The sequence below is a fragment of the Rhamphochromis longiceps genome, linkage group LG13 (assembly GCF_057381845.1).
Source record: "Rhamphochromis longiceps isolate RC_006_pf linkage group LG13, R_longiceps_female_GT1.1, whole genome shotgun sequence".
NCBI classification, from domain to species: domain Eukaryota; kingdom Metazoa; phylum Chordata; class Actinopteri; order Cichliformes; family Cichlidae; genus Rhamphochromis; species Rhamphochromis longiceps.
The window spans coordinates 11505673-11533101 of NC_140569.1; the positions used below are offsets into that span (position 1 = coordinate 11505673).

At 43.0% G+C, this 27429-nt stretch overlaps 1 protein-coding gene across 2 annotated transcripts in view; it reads left to right on the top strand.

Moving 5' to 3' along the window:
- The window catches only part of sdccag8 (SHH signaling and ciliogenesis regulator sdccag8), a 51526-nt gene that overhangs the window by 17474 nt on the left and 6623 nt on the right, over positions 1–27429 (top strand). For both annotated transcript variants that reach the window (XM_085427624.1, XM_085427625.1), the window contains exons 14-16: positions 11659–11786; positions 16696–16804; positions 18184–18315. In XM_085427624.1, coding sequence (XP_085283750.1) covers positions 11659–11786; positions 16696–16804; positions 18184–18315 — 369 coding nt within the window. The remainder of the gene's footprint in view (positions 1–11658; positions 11787–16695; positions 16805–18183; positions 18316–27429) is intronic.

The window sequence follows — 27429 nt, forward strand, 5'->3', positions numbered from 1 at the left end:
CTATTAGTTAGGTTGCTTACTCTTTAAAATACCAGAATAGGGAGGATGGAGTAGGTTTACGTTTATTAGATTGATCAGTATTGCTGAACTATGAAATATTTTGGGTGCACTGTATTTTTTTGCATACAAGTATAACAGAATAGCTTTAGTGTTAGTTTGTTTTTAAACTTGAGTATGAACTTATACAAAATGCAGCAAGATATTACAAAAACAGTTTTATTGATTAAAAAACACACTATATCAGATTCATATCGGTATCGGCCGATATCCAAATTTATGATATCGGTATCGGTATCGGACATAAAAAAAGTGGTATCGTGCCATCTCTAGTCCAGATATTTATGAACCTAACTATGTAAGCCATGAGGCTGAAGCTTCTGTTGGCACTTTACACAAAGCCTTAGGTTTGGAAATAATCTTATTAAGAGGCCTTTGAAAAACACTTCCATTAGTGGGGGCTATACAGAGGTGCATATTCACTGATGTATTCAGAGCATATCCAACAGCGAGGTGAAGACACCATTGTTGATCTGCCATGTATTCTTGCTTTAACCAACAAATAGTTGCAGTAAATAGAAAAGATTTGGTAGACTTTGTACTGCATGAACTAACATCTTTCCTGCCTTTTGGCATCACTTTATATTTTCACAAATAGAAAGAAAAGTGAAAGGGCTGATTAATATTTTCTGATTGTGTAGTTGTTTATTGAAGTCTTTCTTGTGTTTCTTGTAGCTATGTTATGCATGCCATCACTGCATTGCTTTCTGCAGAAAACTTATATATATTTGGTACTAGACCAGGTCTGGTTAGGGCATAAGAGATGATGTATTAGAGATGCAAAAATGTGAGACATTTAAGGCACTTGTGAAATGATGGAATGCACCAAATTGGTAGTGTGGGAAATACAAAAGCAACCATATAGGCCAGGCAAGGAGAGAAGCATACATTGTGTATTTTAAGGCCACAGTCTCCTTTCTGTGACCCTGAAATCAGAAGATGGGTGCAAAGAGACACAGAGCGAGAGGGTTAGGCAGACAAAACTCTGGACCAACCGCTGTGACTCTTATACATGAAGTTCCCCAAACTCTATTAAACACGTCACGCTGCTGCGTTCCCTCTGTACCTCTACGTCGTTCTATTTTTTTCTCCCCTCTGTTGTACATCGTGATAGCAAGGTCTGGAAAGGCGGTGAACAGAACTCTGTGTGTGTGTGTGCGAGGGCGGAGAAGTGTAAATGAGGAAGGTGAGGCAGCAGATGCCGCGTCCCGCCAGAGGCTCGCTTTGAGCAGCGAGTGAAATCTGGGCGCGACAAAACTGCTGCAAACCAACTCGGCGGGAGGCCCTTGTCCAATCACGGCCCGGAATAAAAGGGCCGGGGCGCCACGCGGGCTGCAGTCGCTCAGGAGAGGCGGGGGCCATAATGAACCTTCAAGCGCTGCCAGCGAGCACACACACACACACACACACACCACTTGAGCACAGCATCACTCTTTCTACCTGGCATTAAGAGTGTCTAACCACTGTCACCACGAACATGAATGCACTCTGCCTCTAAGGCAACTGTGTGCATGTATTCTTGTGTGTGCGCACATGCTTGGAGTATTCTTGTTTCGTGAACTGTATTGACTTGTTTGCGAGCGTGCAATTAGACGAGCGTGCGTGCACGTCTGTGTGTGAATGTTATGTGTTGATACCTTTGGGCTACACCTGTGTCTGTGAAGTTTGATGTGTGTGTCTCTGTGTGACAGCAGCAGTGCAGTGCCAGGTATGAGACTCGCTGTGTGTTTCTGTGTGTGTGTGTTTGTGTGTGTGTGTGCTTGTCTGGTCGGCGGCCATGTTGTTGGGTAGCAGATGGCACCATGGTTGGCAGGGGAGGGGCTGCTTAGCACAACTAATCAGACAGTTACGGATAGGGCAGCTGGGAGGGCCGTCGGCCAGCCGTGTGTGCGTGTGTGTGTTTGTGTGTGTACCACAGAGTGCCATGATGTTGACAGTGGTGGGCCCGTTGGCCCGGTGACGAGACCTTGCCGTGTTCTTCTCTCCTCGCTGTCGGAGTGCCCTCTCTGCCATCGTGCCTCCTCGCCTCTCTCTCTTGCACTCTTCCTGCCTCTCTCGCTCAATCTGTTGAGACCTACTTGTTTGTGTCTTCGTTTTAGCTTTTTTAACTGTCTCCTTTGATCTTCCTGTCACTGCTGTATTTCTTTGGTTAACTGTTCAAAGGTTATGTTAATTTGCCATGAAACAGTTATTAAAATACTAGCAAATTTATACTGAAACCATTTTTGTACAGTTTTAATGGAATTGGCACTATACGTATAAAAATGTGACCCCTTGAGCAGGAACATGTCTGTTATGTTGATGTTTATTGACTTCGTGAAGTAGGTCAGTGTCTGAATGCCTTTTGAAATCATGCATAAAGTCACTAACATATTTCGTTTTCACCCGTGATCTTAATAAATGTATCTTCCTTCTATATTGGTGGTTCTTATGCTCTGCTTATGAGTCTTTTCCCTTTATTCTACCTGAGTGTGGATAACATTAAAGGAAATTTACCAGACTTGAGGCATCTGACTATCAGGTAATAGATCTAAGATGGTTCTTAGAACAGCATTACTACTGCATTAGTACATATGACTTTATGGCTTTGGCCTTACCAGGTACTCCCTGATCTCTTAAACATGTGTTTCATGTGCTGCGATTGTATTCTGCAGTGATTTTATACGATTAAATACTATTATTTTCATCATGCATGTAGGTTTAAAACAGTTTTCCAGTTAGGTGCAAGTGTGGATAGTTTATGTGGGGAAACACAGTAGTTTGAGCATTACAGAATTGCAATACAGAGAGAACTCATTCTTGTTAGGTTCTCAGCCAGTGCACACATTTCTCACTAGTATTCACAACCTAAGTATTATATATAAACATGTTATATGTTATGGCTGATAACTGATAATGTGCAGCCATGGTATACTGTCCTTCTCACTCTTAACTCAGGAGCTTATTTATGTCTTTCGCAGTTAAAATGTAGATGCTATAAATTCACCAGAGAATATTCACACTCATTACTGTAAGTATGAAGATTGTTAAGCAGGACTGTAATCTATCCATCCGGCGAGGCTGAGAATGGATAGAAAAGACAGATCGCTGACTGTGAGACCTCAGGCAAGATGGAGGCAAATCTGTCGGCTACAACTGTTGCCACCCCAGCCAAGTGTGCCCTGGGACACTGGCCTACATACACACACTACTGCTAGAGGACAAAACGAAAGGGAGTACCAGCCCCCTGCCATCCATCCACCATCCACCCTTCACCTCATTCTGTACTCATCTTTTGCATATCTTTCTAAATAGGTATGGTGAGAAGGGTTTACCAGTAGCTCTATACGTTTTAGAGGATTGTGCTGAAGATCCAGTGCAGGTCGATTTTGAAATCTGTGTTTAAAAGTGTGTGTTGTTTTCGTGTGACCGTGTCATCTGTTCAACTTTTGTGCCTTTGCACACCCCTGCTGTGAGGGTGGCAGGATCAGTGGCGCTACCCAGTGCCCACTACCCAGTAGGCCCAGCTTTCATCCAACATGACAGAACCTCTCTCTGCCCCCCCCCCCCCCCCCCCCCCCCATTTCTCTTTTACCTCTCTCATTCTCTTTTACCTGATTGATCTATCCTTTTGTCGTTTCATCCTCTTTTTTTCCTGCATAGCTGCTTTTTGTTCAGTTTTTTTCCCCTTCTTTTGCCTTCGTTCCATCAGCTTCTCTCTGTTACCCTGGGTGGACACAGCAGTGCCAACCGGTGCCACATAGGTAGTGGGCCAGTGCTGCCCTCAGCAGATTGTACTGGGAGTTGATCACAAAGAGCAGTAAGGAACAGAAGGATGAAAGATAAGATTGGAGCAAGGTAGCAGCTAAGTGGAGATGGAAGATACAGCAGGACAAATACTGAAAGGGGAGAGTGTCAAAGAGTTCAGACGGCATAGGAAAGTAATAATAATTATATACTGGGAGAAGACAGAAGGATCTACTCCTGCAAGCTAGATCTGAGAGATCAAATCAGGCAAAGCTGATAAAACCCCAAAACAAAATAAGAAATGTGATCAGTGTGGCTATAAGCACTAATAGGAGAAGCCCATGAAGGAGTGCTGTCCACTTTGGTGTCTATACATGACACCAGCAGCAGAACTAGCAGAAAAAACATGAAGAAGGACGATTTCTCCCCTTCCTGAGGTAATATAAAAAATTGCATTATTTGACCACTTTGGCCATTTTAATGAGTGAAAAAGCTTTTTGCTATTGGTACTTACAGCCATACTTTTAACATGATCCAATCAACTCTCCATGGTGACAACTCTGTAACTGCTAGGCCTCTTCATTGGCACTTGCAGCTACATTTCAAGTGAATTAATATAATTTCCCTGCAGTGTATGTTGATGTGCTGCTCGTTCCAAACAAAGTGCCGTGCGAGCCAGGTTAAAGACGCCTTGACCTGATCCTGACAAACAAAGTGATCTAGTTGAGACCATAGACTGTGACATCACGCATAGTTTTCTGATTTCTGTATTCTGAAGCCTCAAGATTTGCTGTCTTTGGCAGCACATTATTTATTTAATTAGTTTTATTTTATTTTATTTTTTATTTTTTTTACCATAAAACCATATCTGGACAAGTTGGAAGCTTGTTTTGCAAGCTGTATTAATAAACTGAACAGGTGCAATGTACCGACAAACATCTGCTAATTAGTACTAAGTACGTAATGACTAATGATAAGGTACTAATAATTTTCACTCACCAAAGCACAACTTCTTGGATAGTCTGTACACAGCAAGCTGTATTATTTGTCAGATAATTGCATTAAGGATTGCATCAGCAGCAATCAGTGATACCAGTTAGCAGAGGTGAAGCCTAGCAAATCCTGCCCGGCTACAGCTCCCTGTGCCGGGACAGTTAATCAATGCAACCACTCCAGATGCAAAATGTATGAAAATTTAAACTTGTAAAGTCGTTCTGAATAATTCAAAAAGGAAAAAAAAAAATAACTGTAAAGTATTTTAAGAAGAGGGGGCTCTGGGAATTTGTTCGACTTTCTTAGGCAGCCTCAAGTGGCCACCAGGGGAACTGCAGTTTCTGGCAACTCTAGTGGTTGCTACTTGGTAAAGACACATCTGATTATAAAGCCCAGGGGAGAGGAGAGACGTTGTCAGAGACACGAGGTATGAAAGTAAGGAGATGATTGAATTCACTGACGATGATTTGGGTGCATAAGGAGAGAAAGGTGGTGCATAGTCCTTTGAGCCTGTTACCTCCAAGCACACGACCCACTGTGAAGGCTGGTGGGTGTTTTAAATAACATCATGCAAGTCTCCAGTAAGAAGTGAATTCCGTCACAGGTAGACGGTGCTCACGCCAGCAGAGATAAATTTGCTGTAGTACACAAGATTTGGACTTATAGTATAAGTACCTTTCTCACTCTTTCCTCTCTCTTTTCTCTCTCTCTTTTTTTTGTTGCATTGCATGTAAGTTAAGCATTTAACAGTAAGACAGTTGTAATCACAGATTTCTTTCTGTTTATTTGGGTAATTAACCAGAACCTTTTCTTATTATATTTGTCCCATAAAATTCACACAACAGATATTAGACATACACTTTAAAAGATGCCTAATGAGAGGTAGCCTGGTTGAAATAATTAATTTTAAGCAGTCGTTTACCTTTTCTGCTAAAATAGATTTGACCTCGAGCACTGCCACATATGCTACCCACAACTATTTCTGCGGGGCACAGATTTGACACTGACGTTAGGTCTTTGGTTTCTGGATTGGGTCAATATGAGAGCATATTGTACGTATGCTGTGTGTTTATTTTTAAAAATCACAGATGCCTGTGCTGCCAGGCCGCTTTTCTTGTGTTAAGACCATCAGTCATCTGTGCCAATTAAGATTTTTAAACTTCTCTCGCTCTGTTTTGTGAGCAGATAGATGATGACAGAGGCCAATCAGCCACTAATTGCTTCAATCTAGAGCTGGGTTTTTTCTCTGAGGGAATGTGTGCTGTAACAGCAAATGTTTGTTTCTGCAGGGTCGTGTCTATTTGTAGCCGTCTGTGTGTATATGCATACATTTATTCATATGCATGGGAGATTAAACAGCTTTTCAGATGAGCGAAATTGCACACTTTTTTTTGTGCATACTTTTGCATATGTGTGTTACGGTTTGGGAGGCGAGGGGGTATATAAATTTTTTATTTATTTTTTTTGCGCTACTTTTAACAGTTGCAGCTTTCTGCTTTTCGGGCACGATTTGCTAACCACTGACCTTGGTGTCGGCGGGGGGGCTTTAGTGTTCCTTGAAGAAGAAAAGAGGCTTGGGCCGCCCGCTGTAAACAAAGTTGACTTGCCGACAGATGGATTGAATGACAGAGAGGCTAACTGAGCCAGGAATGGGCCTGGCAGCATCGCACCGAGCGGAGAGAGAGGGAGTGAGGGAGAGAGAAAGAGAAAAAGAGAGAGATAAAGGGGGGGGGGGGGAGAGAGAGAGGGGAGAAGAGAGAAGAGGTGGCCAACAGGAGAGGAGGTGTGAACAGGTGCAGGGCCGCTGAAGGAAGAACCAGCAGATGGAGAGAGACACAGCCAGTTTAGTTACAGGAAAAAAAGGGTGGGAGGGAAAAGAGGAAGGAGGAGGGAGAGATGGGAACGGGAGAAAAAAAAAGGATCGGAGCAGAGATGAGAATGCTCTGGACAGATAGATGGACGGATATCTATATATATGTATGTGTATGTACATGTACGTGTATGTACGTGTATGTACATGTATGTGTATGTACATGTATGTGTATGTACGTGTATGTGTATGTACATGTATGTACATGTATGTGTATGTATGTGTATGTACATGTATGTGTATGTACATGTATGTACATGTATGTGTGTATATATATATATATATAAATAAATAAGGCTGGGTGCAGAGTAAAGAAGCAGTGAGGCTGCATCAGGCCGCCTCTGTGTTGGATGTGCTTGCTTCACGGAGTCGGACAGCAAGATGAAGGGAGGGGTGCCGCAAGGAAAAATGTGGGAGCAGAGTGATTGACTTGCATCACCCAGAGGTTTAATAAAAATGTGCTAAAACACATTGAGGTGCGTGTGACAGGAAATCGTGTGACACTCTGCGTGGTCTGCCACACGGAACAATTCAGATGTTTATTGTGTGCGACATCACCGATACACAGCGCTGCAAATGTTCAATATGTCACATTATTTTCTCTGTATCGCGCTCATCGATTGTTGGCAGTTACCAGTTAGACGGGCCTACACGAGGCCGCTCGCTCACCGTCTCTCTGTCGCACACATAAACATCGCACTCGCACATAAGCAGAAATCATCTTTGTAGTCTTGCGTATCAAACTGTTGAATATTAATATAGTCTGATTGATGCAGTCTATCATAAATAACCGTGTATCTACTGGAATTCCTCCACCAGAGTGAATCATCACGAGTGTCACCGTTTTGAGCAGTTGGAGAGCAAATAATTAACAGTTGTCATTTTATAGTATACTATGAGTTTATTTCAGTAAAATCTTACTGACTCGATAAATGGGGTGGAAATTAACTGTGGGTTTTTTATAGCTATGTTCATATAAGAGGCAAAATAAAGGGAAAAACCTGACCTAGATCTGGTATGCTGTATTTTGCTAGGGTGATTTGACTTCATTTGTGGCCTTAAAATGAAAGAAACTATCTCCTAAATGTAACATTTCTATTCTGGTGAGGGAGGTCTCTTCAAAGATGGCAGTGCTCCCTATCCAAGGGTCACTGTACAGGCTGTAAATTAGAAAAAAAAGGTGTTAGGACCACCTCAGTTAAGCCTTTTGAGGACCTGTGAGAGATTGCATCATAAAGAGATGATAATTGGAGGGACCCAGAAGAGTTAAAGAGACTCGATGAATCAGTGGCAGGGTGTGCCAACATTTTCCTTTAATTAATGTTATAGGTGCTTAAAAATCCAATTCAGAAATCAGTGTGTTTTATTGTTTATTCTATAATGACATCCTAGTTACATGTGAATTACGTAAATCTGTAATTCTTCAATTAAAATGTTACATTGAACCGCTAATTCCATAATTGATAGCATCTTCTGGTTCTGGGCTCTCGTAGGTATTTTACCTGCGCAGTAGAAATGCTATTATTTGTCTTTGTCTTGATTCTTCAACTCTTTGCAGAGATCATCAGTACCTGCAACATTCAGTCCTTTTTGTTGCAAACAAAGCCTGCGTCTTCACATGTTTTTTGCTATAGGCTCAGTTCGCAGTCTGTTCACCTGTATGTTAATTTCACACCTGTTATTTTGCACCACATAACTATTGCAGAGCATAAATCTGAATATTCATTCATTTGAGGAATTGTTCTTTTTAGCTTATCGCTTGTTTTTATGTAGATAATTAATATACGATACACGTCAATATTTTACACTTTCTTTACGTCGCAGTGCGTTGAATAAGTTGCTCCAGTTTTTCCTTCATCAATCTTGTGACTGCTTTTTAAGGATTTGAAATTACAGCAAAATATAAACTAAATGATTGTTTTCCCCATTATCTCCGTGTGTGTGTGTGTGTGTGTGTGTGTGTTCGTATTTTTATGCTTTAAATATGCATGTATATGTATGTGAGTTATATAGTGGAGAGTTGATTCTGTTTTTACTTTAGTCAGAACAGCGGTCAGTTGTGTCTGGCGTTGGCGAATGTCTCCAATTCCTCCAAGTCCACCGTCTGACTCCAATTTGTGCTCGTTCTGTGATAAACCACGGCATTTGGTGGTTCTGGCGTGGGATGCCGGCTGCACCATGGGGTGCTGCAAACTCCGCGCTTGGTCAGGCCCTGGCACCCCACATCTAATGGGCAACAGCTTGAATAGTGCCCACTTAAGCAGGCAGTGTGGACTGGGCTCCCTCTTCTTCCTCACCACTCCAGCCAGCTAGTCAGCCAGCCACCGCCTCTGCCACCTCCCACTTACCCAGCAGCCACTGTACCTGGACGCAGCCCCAGAGCCATTCCAGCCTACCTTAGGCCCCTGGCCCATGCAGCTCTCGCCATACTTATCAAGCTGTCCTACTGTGCATCAGGCCAGGCATATACAAACAGGCCCAGCTATCTGCTAACTGAACAGTCAGTCTATTGCCTCCTAGGCCCAAACAAGAGTTCCTGCCACAGGCAGCATCCCAGAGCCCATTCACCAATTAACTGGAAGGCAGATTAATGCCCAAGGAGAATTCTACAGCTCCAGCCCCACATATTCAGCCTCTGCTCTACCCGTCACTCCTTATGCTTGCTCCAGGGCTTGGCTTTTCGCTGATACCTCGCCTTCGCTTTCTCTTTTTTATGCTTTAATTTGATAGTGCTCAACAGCAGCCATTTTGTGACAGCATTTTGCAAGTAAACATGTTGCACTGGATTAGAGGTACAAAATGGCGCAGGGGAGAAACAACCGCAAAAGTTTGATCTGGCAGCTCCAGTTTGATCTTTGGTGAGGCATTCAGGCTCTTGTCACAGAGATACAAGTGCTCGCACCCAACTTATCGAACCGAAACCTAAACTCAGCGCACTTCTTTGGGGTTTCTTCACCCAGGAACGAAAGCTTCCAGTCCGTTTGTTCAATTCTCTGTCCTTAACTAGGTCGTACTTCTGAGGTTTGGTTCTGTAAATCAGCACGACCAAGCAGATGCCAAATGTGAAGCTCTCTGTCTTTTGATTTCCTCTCCTCAGTTTTTATCACCCTCCTCTTCCTCACCACCACTCTATTGCTGACTGCTGGAACTTTCTGGCGATCTGTCTGATGCTAATTGGTGGGTAAACAGGTCTGGTGTGAGCCCCCTCCACCACCACCCCCCATCCCAATCGCACACAAACGCACACTCATAGAAATACACAAATACACACGGCCCCCTGGAACCTCTTGCAGGACCAAATGGCTGGCAACGCCTGCCCGCCATCTCCCGCTGAGCCCTGGTGTGCGCTTTGGTGGCTCAGGCTGCTGTTCAAGCCCAGCGGGGGTTCATTCACTCACACACACACTCATACGCGTACAGACACACACAGTCTCCTTGTGTCCCCTGCACACCCGCCACCCGCTTTCACACCCCAGACAGCAGGACAGCAGGAGAACACACACACACACGAAGGAACAGACAGACGCGGTCACTTTAGAGATGCAGGCCAAGCGCTGTAGGGGAGAAAAGTTTTCACTTAAACTGGAGAATTCTCTCTTCATTAGCGCCTTTGGACTTCAGGAAGAGTTCTGTTTATTTGTTCGTTTTTTTCCGCTCTTTGTAGTTTTTCTTTTCTTTCCTTCTTTGTCTGTCTCTCTGTTGTTTGGGTACGTTTGGACTTAGTTGAGATAGAAAGTTTGGTTCAGACAGGAACAAAATGTGCCGCTGTTCAAAGCCAGAAGCACCTCAGCTTGAATCGTACCTGTTCTATTCTATTCTGATACTGACACAAATCTGAATGCAGTTTAAAGTTATTTGACTCCTTCACGTACTTACAGAGATGACAGATCAGCTGACTCACTGTTGTGTGTCCTCAGCATTAGTGTAGCATATATCACAGTGATTTACCTTGTATCAAAATGCGCGGGATGGCAGTTTATTCGAGTGTTGTGTGAATGAGACAGCTGCTGTATCACTCAGGGGTCTCTAAGCTGACAGTGGCCTGACACATTTACCCTTCGACCCCCTCCAAGTCTTTTCTGTCATCGTCCTTTCTGCCCTTCCTTTCTTTCTCATGTTGTACAGTATGTGCTCTCCTCCTGCTCCCTCTCTCACCTTGGTTTTAGCAAAAAGCCTGTCTGACATCATTCACACACACACACAGACGCATAACGTTTTCTTTTTATAGAAACGGCTGCAGATACGACCTGGTGGATTCTTGTCAGGTTGCTGGGATTCACTTGATAAATGACCCCGATTACATCGTAAGCCTTTGTGCATTTGTTACTGGACGCGTGGGAAGTCTGAAACATCAACAGTAATGAAGATGATCTGACATTTAACTTAACGCCTAGTTTCCACGTCTCAGTTTGAGTGCAGTTATTTAACGTACTCCTTCCAGAGCAGATTGCACGCAAGAAATTTGTTTCTCGGTGTGTCAACAAACTAATCTCCTTAGTAACCAGAAGCCACTTAAATGCACTGATTGACATGTCTGTTAATGCACAGACTTGAACTTGATCTAAGTGTACAAATTGTCGTCTGCATTATGTTGCAGGAGTAAAACATTAGACCCATTATTTCTGCAGTTTTTAGCCACAAAACACAAATTCCTACCTAAAAACAAAGATTGTGCTTGAAATGCTTCAGAGTGAAACCTTTTTCATGCACCATCACCCGCAGAGTGTGATGAGTAAGATGCCACAGAATGTCAGCGAGTGGCTGTGGAGACTTTTCACATTATTTTCCTTTTCACATGCGATGCTGTGCATGTGTACACAGCAGCTATGGAGGAATCAGAACACTGTCATCTAGTCTTTAGGGTTCTACCAATGGGCCGCTGTGCGTGTATTTTTTGCAGTGCACTTTTATATGATGTGCCAGAAACTAGAAAGTGTGTAGAAATAGTGAAAACACATTTTCTTTCACTGATTCTTCTTCTTTTTCTTTAACTTCTTGTTTTTTCTCCTCAGACAGGACAGAGAGGGTGCAGATCGGGCTCACGAAGAGGAAATGGCCTCGGTGACTCTTTCAGCTCGGGAAAGGGAGCGAGAGCTAACTGTGATGCTGCAGCAAGCAGAAGCCGAACACCTGCAGAGAGGTCAGTGCTTCAATCCACAGCAGTGACAACGGGTTTGTCTTCGTGCTTTTGACTTGTGGCGTAGGTCACAATGTCCTCTTTTCACCTCTCTGACTTAGTCAGCCATTTTGGCTCACATCAGGACAGGTCAGTTCTTCAAAAGAAAAAGCCCCTCCTTTCTTCCCCATCGGCATTTTAGTCACCACAGAACCTGTCGTTCAGAGTCATGCTGTCGTAATACTTACAGACTGCACCACAGCTCGATGCCGCAGTTTAAATGCTTTCTGGAAAACTTGGACGAGCAAAGCATGATAAAGCTTCTTAAAGCAATTTATATTGTAACGTAAAAACCATTGAACATTATAAAGCTTACAACAAACTGTTTTACAACAGTTTTTTTAATGCAATTTGTATTTATAATTTTTAAAACATTTAAAAAAAATATTAGCAGAAGGAATCTTGTAATGTTTCTTATTCTGTTTTATGCTTCAGAGTAGGGAGACCGAAAAGAAAAGACAGTGTCAGGATCTAATGAATCTTTAAATGTTATATGTACAACATGTGAATAAAGAAATCCGAGTTTGTGGATGCTGATAGAGCAGGTTCATCGTTTAAAAAGTTTTCAGCGAAGGCCTGCACACACTTGTTAAAACTGTACATGGCTACGCAGCCGTCTGTTCTCCGATTTGCGTCGCAGCTAGGTTTACTGCAGTACCCCGCAGTACACAGGCACGTCAGTTCTAACACAGAGGAGAGGTCGGTGTACGGTCGAGACAAACAAGACTACAGAACGCAGCAGGACTGAATGGGACAGAGCAATTAGAGTCAAATATCCAGAACAACAAGAGGCAAAACGGCAGAGATGACCAGGGTCAGCTACACATTCACATCCATTGAGCTGGATGATTTTCACTCTCCTCCTCAAGGGCGATTCAGCATGGCGGATCTTTGTTCAAACAAGGTCTTGAACTTGCATCATCCAGTTGAAGGGTGTCTTTCTTCTTTCTGTGCCCCCTCGTCCCCGCCATGACGGCACAGAGAGGAGAGCAATTCATCTGAACTGTACAAAACATGGCTGAAGTGACCTCAGAAGTGCAGAAGAGAGCAGAAAGAGCCAAACAGAAGCCTTAAGAGGAGAATAGAGAGAAGAGGGGCAGAGCAGAGGGAAGGTGATGGGAGCAGAGCAGGGAGACCCAGCTCAGAGCTCCCTGTCTGTCTGCACAGCAGAGCTGCTGCTGCTAGCACATCTGTTGCACCATCTGGATATCCCCCCCCCCCCCCAATAACCCACCACCCACCCTCAGCCACTCTCCCTCCCCTCCCTCCCTTCCCCTATCTTTTTATTTACCTGTGGTTCCCTTCAACAACCCGGGAGCCTGCTGGTACGCAGAACAAAGATGGAGGGTATAGAGAGAGGGAGGGGTGGTGGTGGTGTAGGTGGGGGGGTAAACAAAGAGTTTTTTTGCTGGCGCGTGTCGACAGCACACATGTTGTCTAAAGAGAGCTGACATCAGAGCACAGCAGGAAACTGTGGATGGGGAGGGGATAGAGGGGTGGACGTCCTTTAGTAGCTCGCATCACTTCCTCTCCCCGTGCAACTCAACAGACGAGCTGGATAATTAGCTTTCTTGCTCTCCAAATCCCGCCTCTCTGTCCATCCGTTTGTCCTTCCATCCATCCGTTCCCCCCCTCTCTCACTTCTTCTCCACTCCCTCCCACCTTTTTTTCTTTTTTCTGAATTTTTTTTTCATGTTTCTTTTTTGAGTAAATGTGTACAGAGCAGCCTCTAGATGATATCAGATATTTGTTTCTCTCTGTCCCTCCCTCCCTGCCACGCTTCTTCCCTCCATCCCTCCCTCCCTCCCTCATTTTTCCTCTGTTTGTTTCCAGTGCCAGTTCTGCTGTGTTTCTGTGTCCCAGGGTTCTTTTTGGCCTACGCATGGCCAGACGCATTCAAAGCCTGTTCAGCTAATTAGCATTCTTCATACAACTTTTCCAGCACTGACCAAACTTTGTAGAGTGTATGTGTGTGTGCACGGCTGTGAGTTTGTGTAGTTTAGTTTAATAGTTTAATGCTCAGTAGCATCCAATTTCTGCTCGACTTACATTGTCTGTGGTAGTGATTTGAAGAAGGCAGCTGTGGACAGTGGAATAAAATAGGTTAGAGGTTCCTTTGGAGTCACGGTCAATGGATGAGGTGCTCATCATCCTAAGCATTACCCTTTAAATTTCTCCCAATCAAGACTTGTATAACTTTCCGTTTTAATAGCTAATCTGTAGCTCGGAGAGAGCGAAGATGTCTAAAGGGGAGAGTCCAGTTTCTGTCTGCAGAGATCTTTATTTTCTCCACAATATTTGCTGTATGAAAAGGAAAAAAGTCTGAGTTACTTTTCAAAGACTGCGAGTCCTTGGTGTTTTTTGGTTTTTGGTCGACTGTAACAGAATGCCGGAGCAGGTGGATCATTCCCTCAATCCAACCGGCAGCCATTGTTATTTTAAAAGAGCAGACATATGCTGGAGAGCTGAACGTGGACCATTTCAAAGGAACGATGAAAGCCCAGTGTTGGATTGTTCAGAAAGAGGCCCCCATGAGCGGATGAGGAGGTGGCAGGAAGGGTGGAAAGGAGAAAGAAAGCGCTTTCAAACAACTATCCGCTCTTTTTCTCCACCTTGTTTTACCCTTCTCACTTTATATTTAAATTCTCTCTTCTGTGCATGGCTGCTTTTTTTTCCTGTACATTTATTTGGGTCGATTGAACAGTTTTTATTTTAATAGGATTGTTGACTAAAGCATTTTTTGCAGATTCAAAGAGACATATGTACCTATATGTGACTTTAGTTTCATTGTTCTGTGCTGTCCATAAGGTAGACGTTATCCTCTGACGTGAGGCCACTTGGGGTTTTTTATGTGCCCACAGAAGTTGGGAAATGTCTTTTAACTAACTTTTCATAACAACATATGTTTCGTTTATTGTATTTTATTTAGTCAGTCGCGGTGTAATTTTTATTCTGCACAGGAACCAAGTAGCACATATAGACACACCATTTAAACATTGATTTTTCTTTCTAAAACATGATGAGATCTCACATGATGACTCCAGTTTACAAGTCACAGTGACCATCCTCTAGTGCAGAGTCCTTTAGTACAGCTCACTTCGAATCTTTTTTTGTTGATATTATTGGCCCTGACTAGGGCTGTGCGATATGAACAAAATCTCATATCCCGATATAAGAATTCTATCGTCCGATAACGATATAAATCACAAAAATGTAACATTAATTCTGTGAATCTCGGGCAGCTCAACTTGCGGGAAGTGTTTCCAGCTGCGCGTCATGTACCTGAAGTCGAGTGTTTTAACCGATGCATGAAACTATACATTTTTAGACATAAGTTGTAAAGGCCGCCGTTTTCTTTGTGAGTATTTATTACACGGCGTGCTGCGGGGAAAAGCCTGTTCTAACGTTTGAGTCTAAGGGAGTCTAAGGTTTATTTTTTAGCACCTGGCAGCTCTTTTTTAATTCTCATCCGTAAATAATCTGCTCTTTCACGTGATTCAGTTTATTTTGAAAAGTCTCAACAGGATCTTGAGCTTTATTGTGAAAGGTTTACGTGAAACATAAACAAGCGGACACGGGATTGTGTTACCGTCGTTGTTGCTAATGACAACGCATAAAACAGGCGCTTGTCCGTCCGTAGAGAAAGAAGATATAGCCATTAATTAATATAGCCACTACAGTGACCATCAAAAGGATGAAAAAATATTGCTGTAAACAGTTTATTTTGCGACACCACGAAACAAACGATAGCGTAAAATGAAACGATAGACGTTTTTATATCGTCATCCGATATATATCGTTATATCGAACAGCCCTGGCCCTGACCCACATTTTTTTTTACTTATTTAATTATAATTTTAATCTTCTTTATGTTTTCCTTTGTACTTTTAATGACATGAGCATGCAAAACTGCTAATTAGAATAAAAGGGGCATCTCAGGGTTTTCCAAAATATGGAGGCCTTTTATAGGGTTCTGTAAATGTCTTTCAATAATTTCTCCAGATTGGGAATCAGATCTCTGTCTGTTAATTATATCAATAATATTGAGGCGGGCATGCAGGTGTACTTGAATTTATTCCACTGAAGGATGGATGCTTTACTCTCCTCATGTTCTCCTCATGCTCAGTTTTATGAGCTGTGGCATTATAGTAAAAACATACTTGGATGATAGCTTAATGATTACGACATTAAGATATCGTCCTCACCTGTGAAAACTAGTCGCCCAAATCTTTTTTTTGACCTTTAGTATTTTATGTTCTCAGAGGTGAAACTGACAGATACAATCTTCAAATTAAGCCCCTCGCTGTTCCTTGTGTTTAAAACCTGCATACGCATAAAACATTTATTATGCTGTCAATTTTTTTGATTTGGCTCCACAGCTTAAAAATGTAACCATCATGTCCTTGTTACTGAGATTGTCCTTTTTACATATAGCAGCAGTTAATTAAAGGGAGTGTAACCGCTGTTAGGTAAACAACAGCTGCTACACTGTCAGAGCAACTTATTCAGTTGTGTTTAAGTATTAGATTGGAAATGGTCTAGTTAGGCTCAGTTTTGTTTTGGTCAGATTGGAGATTTATTTTGAAAGGACCTGAATACACATCTGTATCTCTATAACCTATGTGTAATTTATCATTCAGAAAAAGGTGTCTAATTCTTCTCTGTGTTTAGCTGGCACGTGTTGATATCATCATTAAAGCCAGTCAGCTACAGAATCACTGATGGCATTAAACTATGTTTGCATCCAAAATAAATAACATTTAATTTTTCAAGAGAAAGGTAGGTAGGTGAGGACTTTCACCTGTTCTGGAGGAACGTCACCTGTGGTGGTTAAACCTAAAGTGACTGCCAGCTTTCCCATCATTGATTACAGTTGGAGAGTTGGATGGTCTCCTGAGTTCCCAGAATTCCCTCATTGGGAGGCTGAAGGAGGAGTGCTGCAACCTGGGGACCAAACTGGAAGAGCTGGCTGAAAAAAGCAGGTGAGTGTTTCCTCTGTGTTTGAACATTTATTCGCTCAGTTATGCCTCGATTTTTTTTAAATTTGCCGTTTGCTTCCTAGCTCAGTGGCTTTTTTCTCTCTACATGAAACAGTTGTTTGCTCTGCCACTCTGTTGTTTATTCCCTCTATCTGCTGGACATCCATGTCATCATTTCACAAAGCATCATCTATCCAGGCTGTTTGAACAGAGCACATCAACATACTACATACTGCTTTCCAGTCTGACCTGTTTTCTTGTTAACCTGATGCTACAGTAGTCACAGCAGGCCTGCCCAGCTCTCCATCTGGGCTGAATGCGTGTGTGTCTGTGTGTGATTGTCTTCTGGGTGTGTGTGTATGACAGTGACCCTGGGCTCAGTGTCCTGTCAGCTGTTGGAGCTGTGCTGCACATTAGTCACATGACAGCCTCCAATCTGGCCCTGCCAGACCGCACTGGCCTCACCAACCACAGGACACATGCACACAACACACACACCAAAGTACACTGTGTATTTTGTTTGTTTGGAAGGACGTGAGTACCAGGTACACGTATAGAGTTTTTGTAGGTACAGAGTCATGCAGACACACTGGCCTGAAGGCTCATTGTGTACATCTTCTGGATGTGTGCGTTATGTAGTTTAGCAGCAGCGTGGTGGTGTGTTTGGTGCCTCGGGCTGTTTGAGTTCCTGGAGTCTAAGCCCAACGTAGCGGTTAAAGTCCTGCTGGACTGCCTCACTCGGGCGAAGTGAGGTTACAGTGAGACAGTTGCAGGAAGATGGAAAAGAAAAATGATCATCTGTTTTTGGTAGTCCTGCTGACTCTGCACCTTTTATCGAGTGTGCTGCTGCAGATTGGCCAATGTAATGTTGTGAAAGTGACACTCACTACGTCTGGACATGCAGCCCGTTACCTCTATTTTTATCCCTGCATTTCCTGCTGTTACCTCTACTGTTGATGTTAGGTAGGCAGAGTGGAAAATGGTGAGTAGTAAATGAAGTCACTATTTATTTGTTGTTTTGCCTTTTGAGACTTCTATTTCCTGGATCAACATAGGCATCATGAACCTAGCCTGTTTTTGGACACCAGAGAAAAGTACTCAGGTGCGTGAGCTCTGTTGTGAGGCAACAATGCTAACCACTGAGCTACCTCGCTGCCATTTATTTGATGACACATACGTTCTCGTAAGATGTGCGCACACACTGACAAAGACTCTGCTGCTATCTCTGCTGTTTCATTCTCTGGGACTACGCAGATATACTTTACTAAAAAGTCATATATTAAAGAAAAAAAAGTGGATGATGAATTCAGTTTGTTGGTTGTATAATGCTTCGTACGTTGGTAGTGTGAATATAGCAGCTGTGTATGTGTGTGTGTATGCAGAAGTGAGCTGGAACAGCTGGCATTGGAGAAACAACACTTGGAGGAAACGGTGAAGAATCTGAGAGCTCGCTGCTCGGATATGGAAGAACAGTGTGTCCAGCACGGTCGCATGCACCAGCGCATGAAGGACAGGTGGGCGCATAACACACATAACTACACAGCTACACATACTGTCCGTGCAGCAGAGGGCAAAACATCTTCTGACATCTTTTTGGGGTTGTTTAATTTGTTCATTGGTCTTGTAAACTCCCCGTCAAGAATTTTATCTGATTGAAAGAGTCCCGTAAACATCAGTGACATTACATAGAAATCACTAGTGTTTAAATCACGAGTGTTTAAATGTTCATTTCTTTACATTTCTGCAGCGATGGAAGCGAGCCTTTTAAAAAAGGAAGCACAGTTTTCTTCACATTCTGTCCCCTCACCAGTGAATCTTCTGCACATCTGATGTTTATTTTTATATAAGAATTGTTTTAATTTTTTGTTGACATAGTGTTTTTTGTGTCAGCGCTTTATTCTCCTGCTGTCTGTACTGAGGCTGCACACACCAAGAGTTTCTGATCAGAAACTTTTCTCTTACATAACAGACAGGAGGAAAGTAAAGTAGTTATAGCGGTATAACTACGCGGTTGCGACTGTTCGCCCCGTTCACACGCAAGTCTCTCACAGCTCAACACAGATAATGGACACATGTTAAAGGGAAAAAAGTCTTAAAACGAGGACGTTAGGTACTCGTTTATCAAATTGCTCGTTTACAGCTGTGCTTCTTCACACCTCTGTGGCTCAGATGAGTTATGAAGTTAACAAGTGGGTAATTCGTGAGAAGTTGTGCGTCTCGGCAGTGACTAAAACCTATAATAAGCAGCGGTAAGTTGATCTCTTGTCAGCGGGAGCTGACACACGATGCTCCCGTGCGCTTGTCACACTCTAATAGACTCTTAATTACACTGCAGTGAACAGTAAAGTGAGATTTGGAGGAATTTAGAAACCATAAATAGTCTTCAAGTCAAAAAAAAACATGGCAGTGTGCATTTTAAGAAAAGAACGAAGCTGATCAGAGTGAGCTGATGAACTGAGGAGTCAGTTAAGAGAAAATAAATCTGATAGTGTAATAGTTGAGTATTTGTATTTGTATGAAGATTTGTTGGGTTTCTTTACTTATGAAAGCTGCAGCTAAAAGTGCCTCCATCTTTGGCTTATGCTACAGTATCTGTACATGTGTATGCATGATGCGGGGGTCTCTTCCTCCTTAAGTGCGGAGCCCAGTTGGCGTGCGTCTCCACGGGGCGCCTGGCATACAGCTTGGCTCTGCCAATGTGGGAGAGGGTGTGTGGGTGTTGTTGCCCCACTCTGCAGGATCTCTACCCCAGTGCCCCCCACTTTTCCTCTTAACACACACACACTTGCAATCACGCTCACCCTTTTCTCCTGCTCCATCCATGACACTACATATTGTCTACCTCCCACCGGTGTTAACCTGTCGATAGTCACACGCTGCCAAAAAAACAAAGTTTACCAAGTCACAGCTGTCTCCTGGTTCTGTGTGACTCTTTGTGTGGTTTAGAGAAAGAAAAGCTATTTAAGTTGACAAGGAGTGTGAAGTATGAATATTCTGTACGTTTCTGTGCATATGTTGCTGCGGTATTTTGTGTATGTGTGTGTGCGTGTGTGTGTTGGTTGCTATTGCATGTTCTCAGGAGGTTTAGCAGAGCAGGAATGTGGCTGCCAAAAGTGGATTGGCTGGGAAGTTGGCACCTAACTTCTCTCTTCTCCCAACTGAACCACGATAATCACTCTTGGCATTTACTGAGTTTTATTTTCTGCTTTGACACTTAGTTTGTTGATGAATCCTCCTGATATTTAAAAATCTCTCAAGTTCAGTCCTACAAGAGGTCACTTCAGGAGCGACTGTTAAGCCGGCTGACCGCGTTTTTATTTTTCAGCCGGTAGAAGGTGTGTTTGTTTGAGAGTGTGTTTATACTGGTTTGACGAGTAGGTTTGGCATTTAGCTGCCTTTTTTTTTTTTTTTTTTTTAAAAAGGTGCAACATAGAGATGAGGTAGAGAGGTGTGATTAACATTTATGATACACAATGCTGATACAACTTGTTTTTTTTATCTCTATATGTGCTTCTTTTTGAGGTAAACATTATAGAATGTATATCATAAGAGTATAAGAGAATAATATTTGTTGGAGTTTGGGAAGTTTAGCGACAGGCGCGAACTTTGAGATGTGGCTTCCGAGTGTGTGTGCATGCAGTTTTGTTTGTGCGCGTTTAAGCCAGTACGTCATCAGTTCTTTTCTTGTACTTGTTGTCGTGATCTTCGGTGTGCTTGCACGTCTATATGTCGGGTATATGTTCGCTGGTCCCCACAGGCCCTGAGTGTTCGGTGGGCGCCCCGCCGTGCCGCTCGGGGGTTAAGGTGTACGTGTTAACAAGCTGGTGTAAGTGGGTTCAATATCCAGCGCCCCGCCCCTCCCCACAGCCTCTCCATCGGCCTGCAATCTGTGCTGCGAAGAGCGGCAACAGCGCACCACGCACAAAACATTTGGAAAATCAGCTTGATTTATTTTTACATGGGCAAGCTGATTGCCAAACTACACAGGGGTTTTAGCACACAATGTTTTGCTGCACCATTTAATTATTTATTTTACTATTTCTGTGTTGTTGCTTTTTTTTTCTTTCTTCTTTTTCCTTTTTTCTGCTTGGAAATGAAGGAATGGAGCGGAGGGTGGAGAGATGGAGCAGGACAGCAGCGAGTTAGAGAAGATGCATAGATGCAAATGTTGAATTTAAAGCCTCTGCGATTATTATCATTTTTACCAGCCTTTTTTAAAAACATTTTGATTTAGTTTAGTGTATAATGTAGTTTGGGATTTTAGGTTTAAATAGTTGTTTTTTTTTAGTTTTCAAGAATATTTTATTTAACATTTTTGGTATTTGATCATTTTCAGATGCTTTTGTGTCTGAAAAATACAAACAACAAATCAGCCTTTATTAACTCGTGACAGCCGATCATTTGTCAGTGGGCAGGTGATGTTTGTGAGTTTGTATTATGTGAAAACAACTTAATACAAGCATAAACGGAAGAAAAAAGATTTTGCTATAACTGTGACAAAAGTGAACATTTTGCAGTGCAGATGAATTAGTTAATAGAAACATTAAACTCTCAGTGCAAATCATGCATTTCTTAGTTATTCCAAAATATTTAAAATCAATACATAAATAAAAACGAGCATTTCTTTTAAAGCAAAGATATTATTAAAATCTGAAAACGCTGCATGAGTACACGTACAGCTGGCCCTGAAACTTTAATCCACTTTAGTCCATTTTAGTTGGAAATTTCTCTTAATAATGCAGCTTTAACAAGAAAAAGGAAAACATATCTGTCGATCTCTCTATATATGAAATAACCTTTTTCTAACAGAGTAATGTTTGTTGGGAAATGTGACTTTAAACTGTAACTTCTCCAGTTTTCTATTCATATTAATTATTTTTTCAGCTGTGGCTCTTCTGCCCTCCGTCTCCTCTTACCTCCCCCTTCTCTTCTTCTTATCTCTTTTCACTTTACTTTCCTTTCCTGCTCCAACTTTTCTCCTCTCCTCTCTTCTCCTCCTCCCCTCTGCTTTCCGTACTAAACACCACGCAACCTTTTCTCACCCCACAGCTGTTGGCAGGCTGTTTTACCAATTATCACTACACATGCACACACTTAGGTCACGCACATAGACTCTCGCGCACATGTACGACGGACCAGCACAACACCAACGCTTGCTTAACCACGCATCGTGACAGCGGAGTGTGTTTGTCAGGCCTCGGTGCGCGAGTGCTGTAGAGGTGTACGAGCGCAGCTCACTGTGCAGTCCTTTAAGAAGAGTAGCAACATATACGCAGATGTGTCTGTAGATCCACAGGCTTCACTGGGCCATATGGCCTCCACGGAGAAAGATGGTGCTTGCGTCTGGAGGAGAGCAGAAGAGGGAGGGAGGGATGGAGCGGAGGATGGAGGGCCATGTGTGGCATGAGCTGTGCAAGCAGTTGTTGAAGTATGTATGCCTGTGGATGTGTGTGTGAGTGCATGCGTGTGTATGAGCGTGTGCGTTTGCACCAGAGGCTCCAGGAGATTGGTTAATGGAACAAATGGTCGCGGCGGGCCAGGGAAGAGGGAACAGGCTTGCTGCTACCGCGGGCGGACAGCGAGCCTCAGGCGAGGGCTGCTTCATCTGGGCTCATGCCACACACATACACACACCCTCTGTCAAACCCTCGTCTCTCCTCATCCCCCCGCTCCCAAACACACAGTGTGCTGCCATGCCGCCCCAGAAGCAAAAGGACGCTCGTCGCAAAACTTTTCATTTGCAAATGAAGTTGGCAGAGGCTGGGCAGAAGAAAACAGGACAGCTTTCATTTGTCTCATCTGTGTCTTCGCGCGTACACACACACACACACACACACACAGATATTTGTGTGTGCGTGCATCTGTGTGTGATGAGTTGCCACTATGTGTGTGATCTATGAGGTACAGAGAAACAGGGGGACGATAAAAAGAGTGAGATGTGGAGAAAGTGAGGATAAAGACAAAGAAGGCCCAGTGTGAGGTTCAGTGACGTTAACGCCTCGTATTCATCTTCCACAGAGCGCTAATATTAACATCACCTCCTTACATTTCACATGCGTTTCTTTTTTTTCACTGATCACACATAGCTGTTTCTTCACAGATTTTTTTAAAAATGGATTTTTATTTTTCACATAACAGCAGCCCCTTGCCTTTCAGGTTTTTATCATAAAGCACTGATCACAGGTAGGTAGTTGGGTAGTCAGAATGTGGTTTGTTAGCAGCTACTTTCCAAACATTTCAAATATTTAATTTAAATTTTAAATATTTACAAAAGCAAACACGAGGAAGTATTAACCGTTTTAAGACACTACCTCCATTTCGTTCCTCACTCATACTTGCGTTCTTACCTCTGGGTGGCGCTGATCAGTCGTCTCCCTCCTCCTTCATCTTCCTCTTCTTCTTTTCTCATCGTTTCTGTCTCTGCATGGCCCAGCTGGCTCCCGCAGCCGGGAGCGACTGCAGGGCGGCCTGCTGAAAGAGCATTGTCAAACGGTGGCTTTACAGCTCTGTCACACACACACACACACACACACAGACGCACAGATTTGCAGCTCAGATGTCAGGCTGTAGCCAGAGGCTTGCAAGCTGGAGCGTTAACTGTGCAAAGCGTCACATCTCAAGCCCCAGTCAGTGACTCTAACACTACTTCATAAAACTACAAGTAGAAAACTCGAGCAGAAGCACCTGCCCCTTCTTTAGAAAAAATGTTAAAAGTAACATCAGCAGAAACACTTTAATGCCAGCAAAGCAAAAGCTCAAACACACGGCCTAAAACAGTCAGGAGGCCTCACGGCAGCAAACAACTCTGACGTTAAATAGATGATTTCCCAGCCTGCAGCAGCACCGACACCTCTGTTAATGCAGAAATGAAAGCAGAGATGACTTCTGTGCCCGTTCAGAGCTGTTTACAGCTTCGTCAGATCGTGAATATATTTCTAACATCCCTTCCTAAACTCTTTCCAGATTTTATTTTTAATTATAAATACTGGCCAGGAGCCTTTCATTTTACGCTGGTGAACTGCTGTCTGGGACGCTTTACAGGAATGAAAGAAAAAGCACCTGAAATGATCAAGGAAAATAATTGATATTAAAAATATGAAATTACATCATACGGAAGGTGATGGCACTGGGAGGTCTTAAGACGAAAAAAGACAGATTTGCCAAGTTTGTCTGTTACAGATGTTTTATTGGGTACAGCACAGCTGACGGCCTAATACTAGCCCCACTTTAGAATCTGCAATTAAGATTTTTTGCACAGCACTTTTCAAATTTTATTTTACTGATAATAACTTAATACTTATGTAAGCTGGATATTTATGGTTTTTGTTGCAATCAGCGCAAGAAGCAGACATGATGTTTAATTTCTTTTACTCTCAACTTTATGTTCACTTTAATGTAAAGCTAAAAACTGTAAAGTACCACAGCATGCAATGTAAATGTAGCAGTAATATCAAGTAATTGTATTTGAAAAAAACAAAAAAACAAACCAGTAATAATATAAATGCTGTTTTAGTGTTTTTAAATCTCATATAAAGGTTTAAGCATGCATTTTTTCAAACAAAAATGTCAGTAAAAATCATTTTCTTGCACCTGTTAAATAAAGATTTCACAATAAAAGCATGATTAGTTAACATGACTTTGTAGTAACAAACACAAGAGAAGCCAAATTAAAAATTTCAATCAACAAAAAAGAAACATTTTTAAGAAAAGTATTATTTAATGTTGGTGATCACATGCTGAAAAGTATTTTTCACTTCATGCCGTGCTCTCAGAAGAAGCTGGCCTGACAGACTTTAGGTTATTATATTCACGCTGTTATTCAGCGTGCATGAATATAAATGTGTACACAGTGCAGTGCTCAAAGTAAAAGGAATTAAAACTGAACAGCTATAGGATCGCTGCCTCGTGTATGTTGTTCCTTTAATAAGTGCTGAATATTGGTTTTGCAGGACTGCGACAGATGAGTTGCAACTTTCATGTGACTGTTCATGGAACATCTGGCGGGCTAGTAACATCTAAGACACTTTTTTTTTTCTTCCCCTCCTGATCTTCACACTGTGCTCAGCACTGCAGGGGAACAGCTGTGAGCTGGAAACTAATGGGGGAAAAGAGCAGTTTTAACAGAGGCTGCTTCACAGATGATATTTTTTTTAGTTTGATGATTAGATGCCAATTCACCCGACATTTGTTTAATCGCCATTTCTGTCTTCACAATTTGACAGAAATGCGGTGCACCAAAGCCGCTCCAGTTAGAATGTACATATTTAAAGATTACTGGAACTTAGAGGATTTTGCAAATGATTTGATTGTTAGGATTTCTTCAATTCTAAATTACAGAAAAATATCAACTATATCCTGCTTTAGAAATTGCCCATAAACAATATACTTCTTTAATATCCAGTATATGTAATTTCTTTATCTGTTTATTCAGGGGATAGTGATCTTCTGTGTCGTGGATCTGGAAATGAAGACTGACTTAGCGTGTCTTTCAAGCGTGACGCTCACATGTGAAATCCGCTGTGCCTTTACAGAATAAAGTCTCTGGAAATTGCCAGGTGGCCGTAAACAAAAAGCAAAGAAAATCAAAAGACAGTGAGGGAATGCACGTCGGGCTCATCCCGATCAAAACCCCGCAGCGTCAGCGATGGCGTTCCCATGTCAAATGCACATGTTAGCGAGAGCAACAACTGGCGTGACAGGTTGGTGGAAGAGGACGAGGGGCATGGCCTTCAGGCACACGCACATATTCTCGAGTGCGGTTTTGTGCCAGCCAAGATTTAGCGGGAGCGCTGGGGTGTGAGGGTGGTGATGGTGGGCAAGCCTGGGGTTGGGCGAAATATGGTTTTGTGTTGTGCGTGTGTGTTTGTGTGTGTGTGTGTGGCAGCTGCAGCCTTCATGCCCCTGGCAGTGTTGTTGTAACCAGGCAAACCAAGGCCGTCTGCCTGCGTTCTTCACCCCCCTAGGCTCCCTGCCTGCTGCACACACACACACACACACACACACACACACACACACACACACACACACACACACACACACACACACACACACACACACACACGTAGGTTCAGAGATCTTTCATTGTCTTTAGATTTAATTTTTTGCAACATTGAGTCCAATTCTTTAGTTTTTTGTGATGTTTGAGCATGTGTTTTTTATCTCTCTGGTTTGCAGATTTTTGAAATGTACTCTTTAATTACAGCCCACGTTCGCCATCGCTGACAGATTTTCCTTTTTTTTACTCTTATTAAAAAAAAAAAAAAAAAGTAAAATACCTGATCTCACAACCCAGTTTATGCAGGATAGCGTCAGTTTACTCTGTGGTTTGTTTTCGAGTAATTTTGATAATCTATGCACTGTGTGATAAATATTTTCTTAAAGTGGCACGCTCCACTGGCTGATTTGTTTAGTGATAGGAACACACACACATTCATAAGGGGCTGCTGAGTGACAGACCTGAACGCCGCTTCCAGATCTTCTGTATCTATTACAGTGTCTCTGTTTTTCTAACGTGACGTTAGCACTTTCCCTTTGGACCATGCCTTTAGGACATATGCTCCCACCTGTAAATAAATATGCAAACACAGACAAACACGTACACACAGAACAGAGTTTAGACACTAGCTGTGGGCTACGACTGATGTATACCAGAGAGAGGTAGCTGTGTCTGTGTTTGTGTGTTGTAATTAATCTCCTTACTAGCAGCAGTCAATAGAGAGTGCTGTGGTTTGAGGTGCAGATTGTGAGCAGAGTTTGATTATTGGGCTGTCAGGGGAAATTACTGCAAACTGCCTCCCAGCAAAACTTGCTTCTGTCATGTCTGCTGGAGAGCAGAATACACACTTAGTACCAGGACTGCTCTGGAAGCTGTTTTCAGGTATTTTAGGGGAATTATTTCAGTGTAGATGTGTGCGTTGTGTGTGTGTGTCAGTGAAGCGCTGGATCCAGCAGGTGGTGTCCTTTTACCAGGTCAGCGGGGAAGCTTCTCCTTCTCTAACCCCGGTCACTGAGCTGCCAGCCCGGCCATCAGCAGGCAGCAGGGGATGGTGACGGCTGGAGCTTGGAGCCTCGGTTTCTCTTCGCCCCCACCACCGCTCAGTCCGACACCTCACCTGACACCACAAACTGTCAGCCCTCGTTTTTCACCGGCTGCAGATCCCCTTCACCCAAACATCCGTTTATCTGTCCTCCCATCAGTCGGTCAGTGAATCCAAGCTTCCTTCTAACCAAACCCATTCCAAGCAGTGTGCAGAACTGAGCCAGCAAGCCAGCAGTGTGTGTGTGTGTGTGTGTGTTTGGGGGGGGGGTGTTCAGTGTAGGACAGTGCCTGAGCATTATGCCGTTTTAAGCCCTAATTAATGAGTGTGCCAGTCGATAGAGACCAGTTATTGGATTTGCTGCTTTAGCTGCTGGAAGGAGCGCTACCTTAATCACACACACACACGCATATACACACATCCCCCCTAGGAGGCGGGGTTTCAAGGTGAGGTGAAGTGGATTAGAGAAAGTGTGTTGTGTAAGGTCAGAGGTTGGCGTCTCTGAGGGCAGACAAACTGTGTCTGTGGTTGTTTATGTCTGTGCTGGGGTCAAATCCTTCACTTACTGCATTACATAAACCTTCAGCTTAC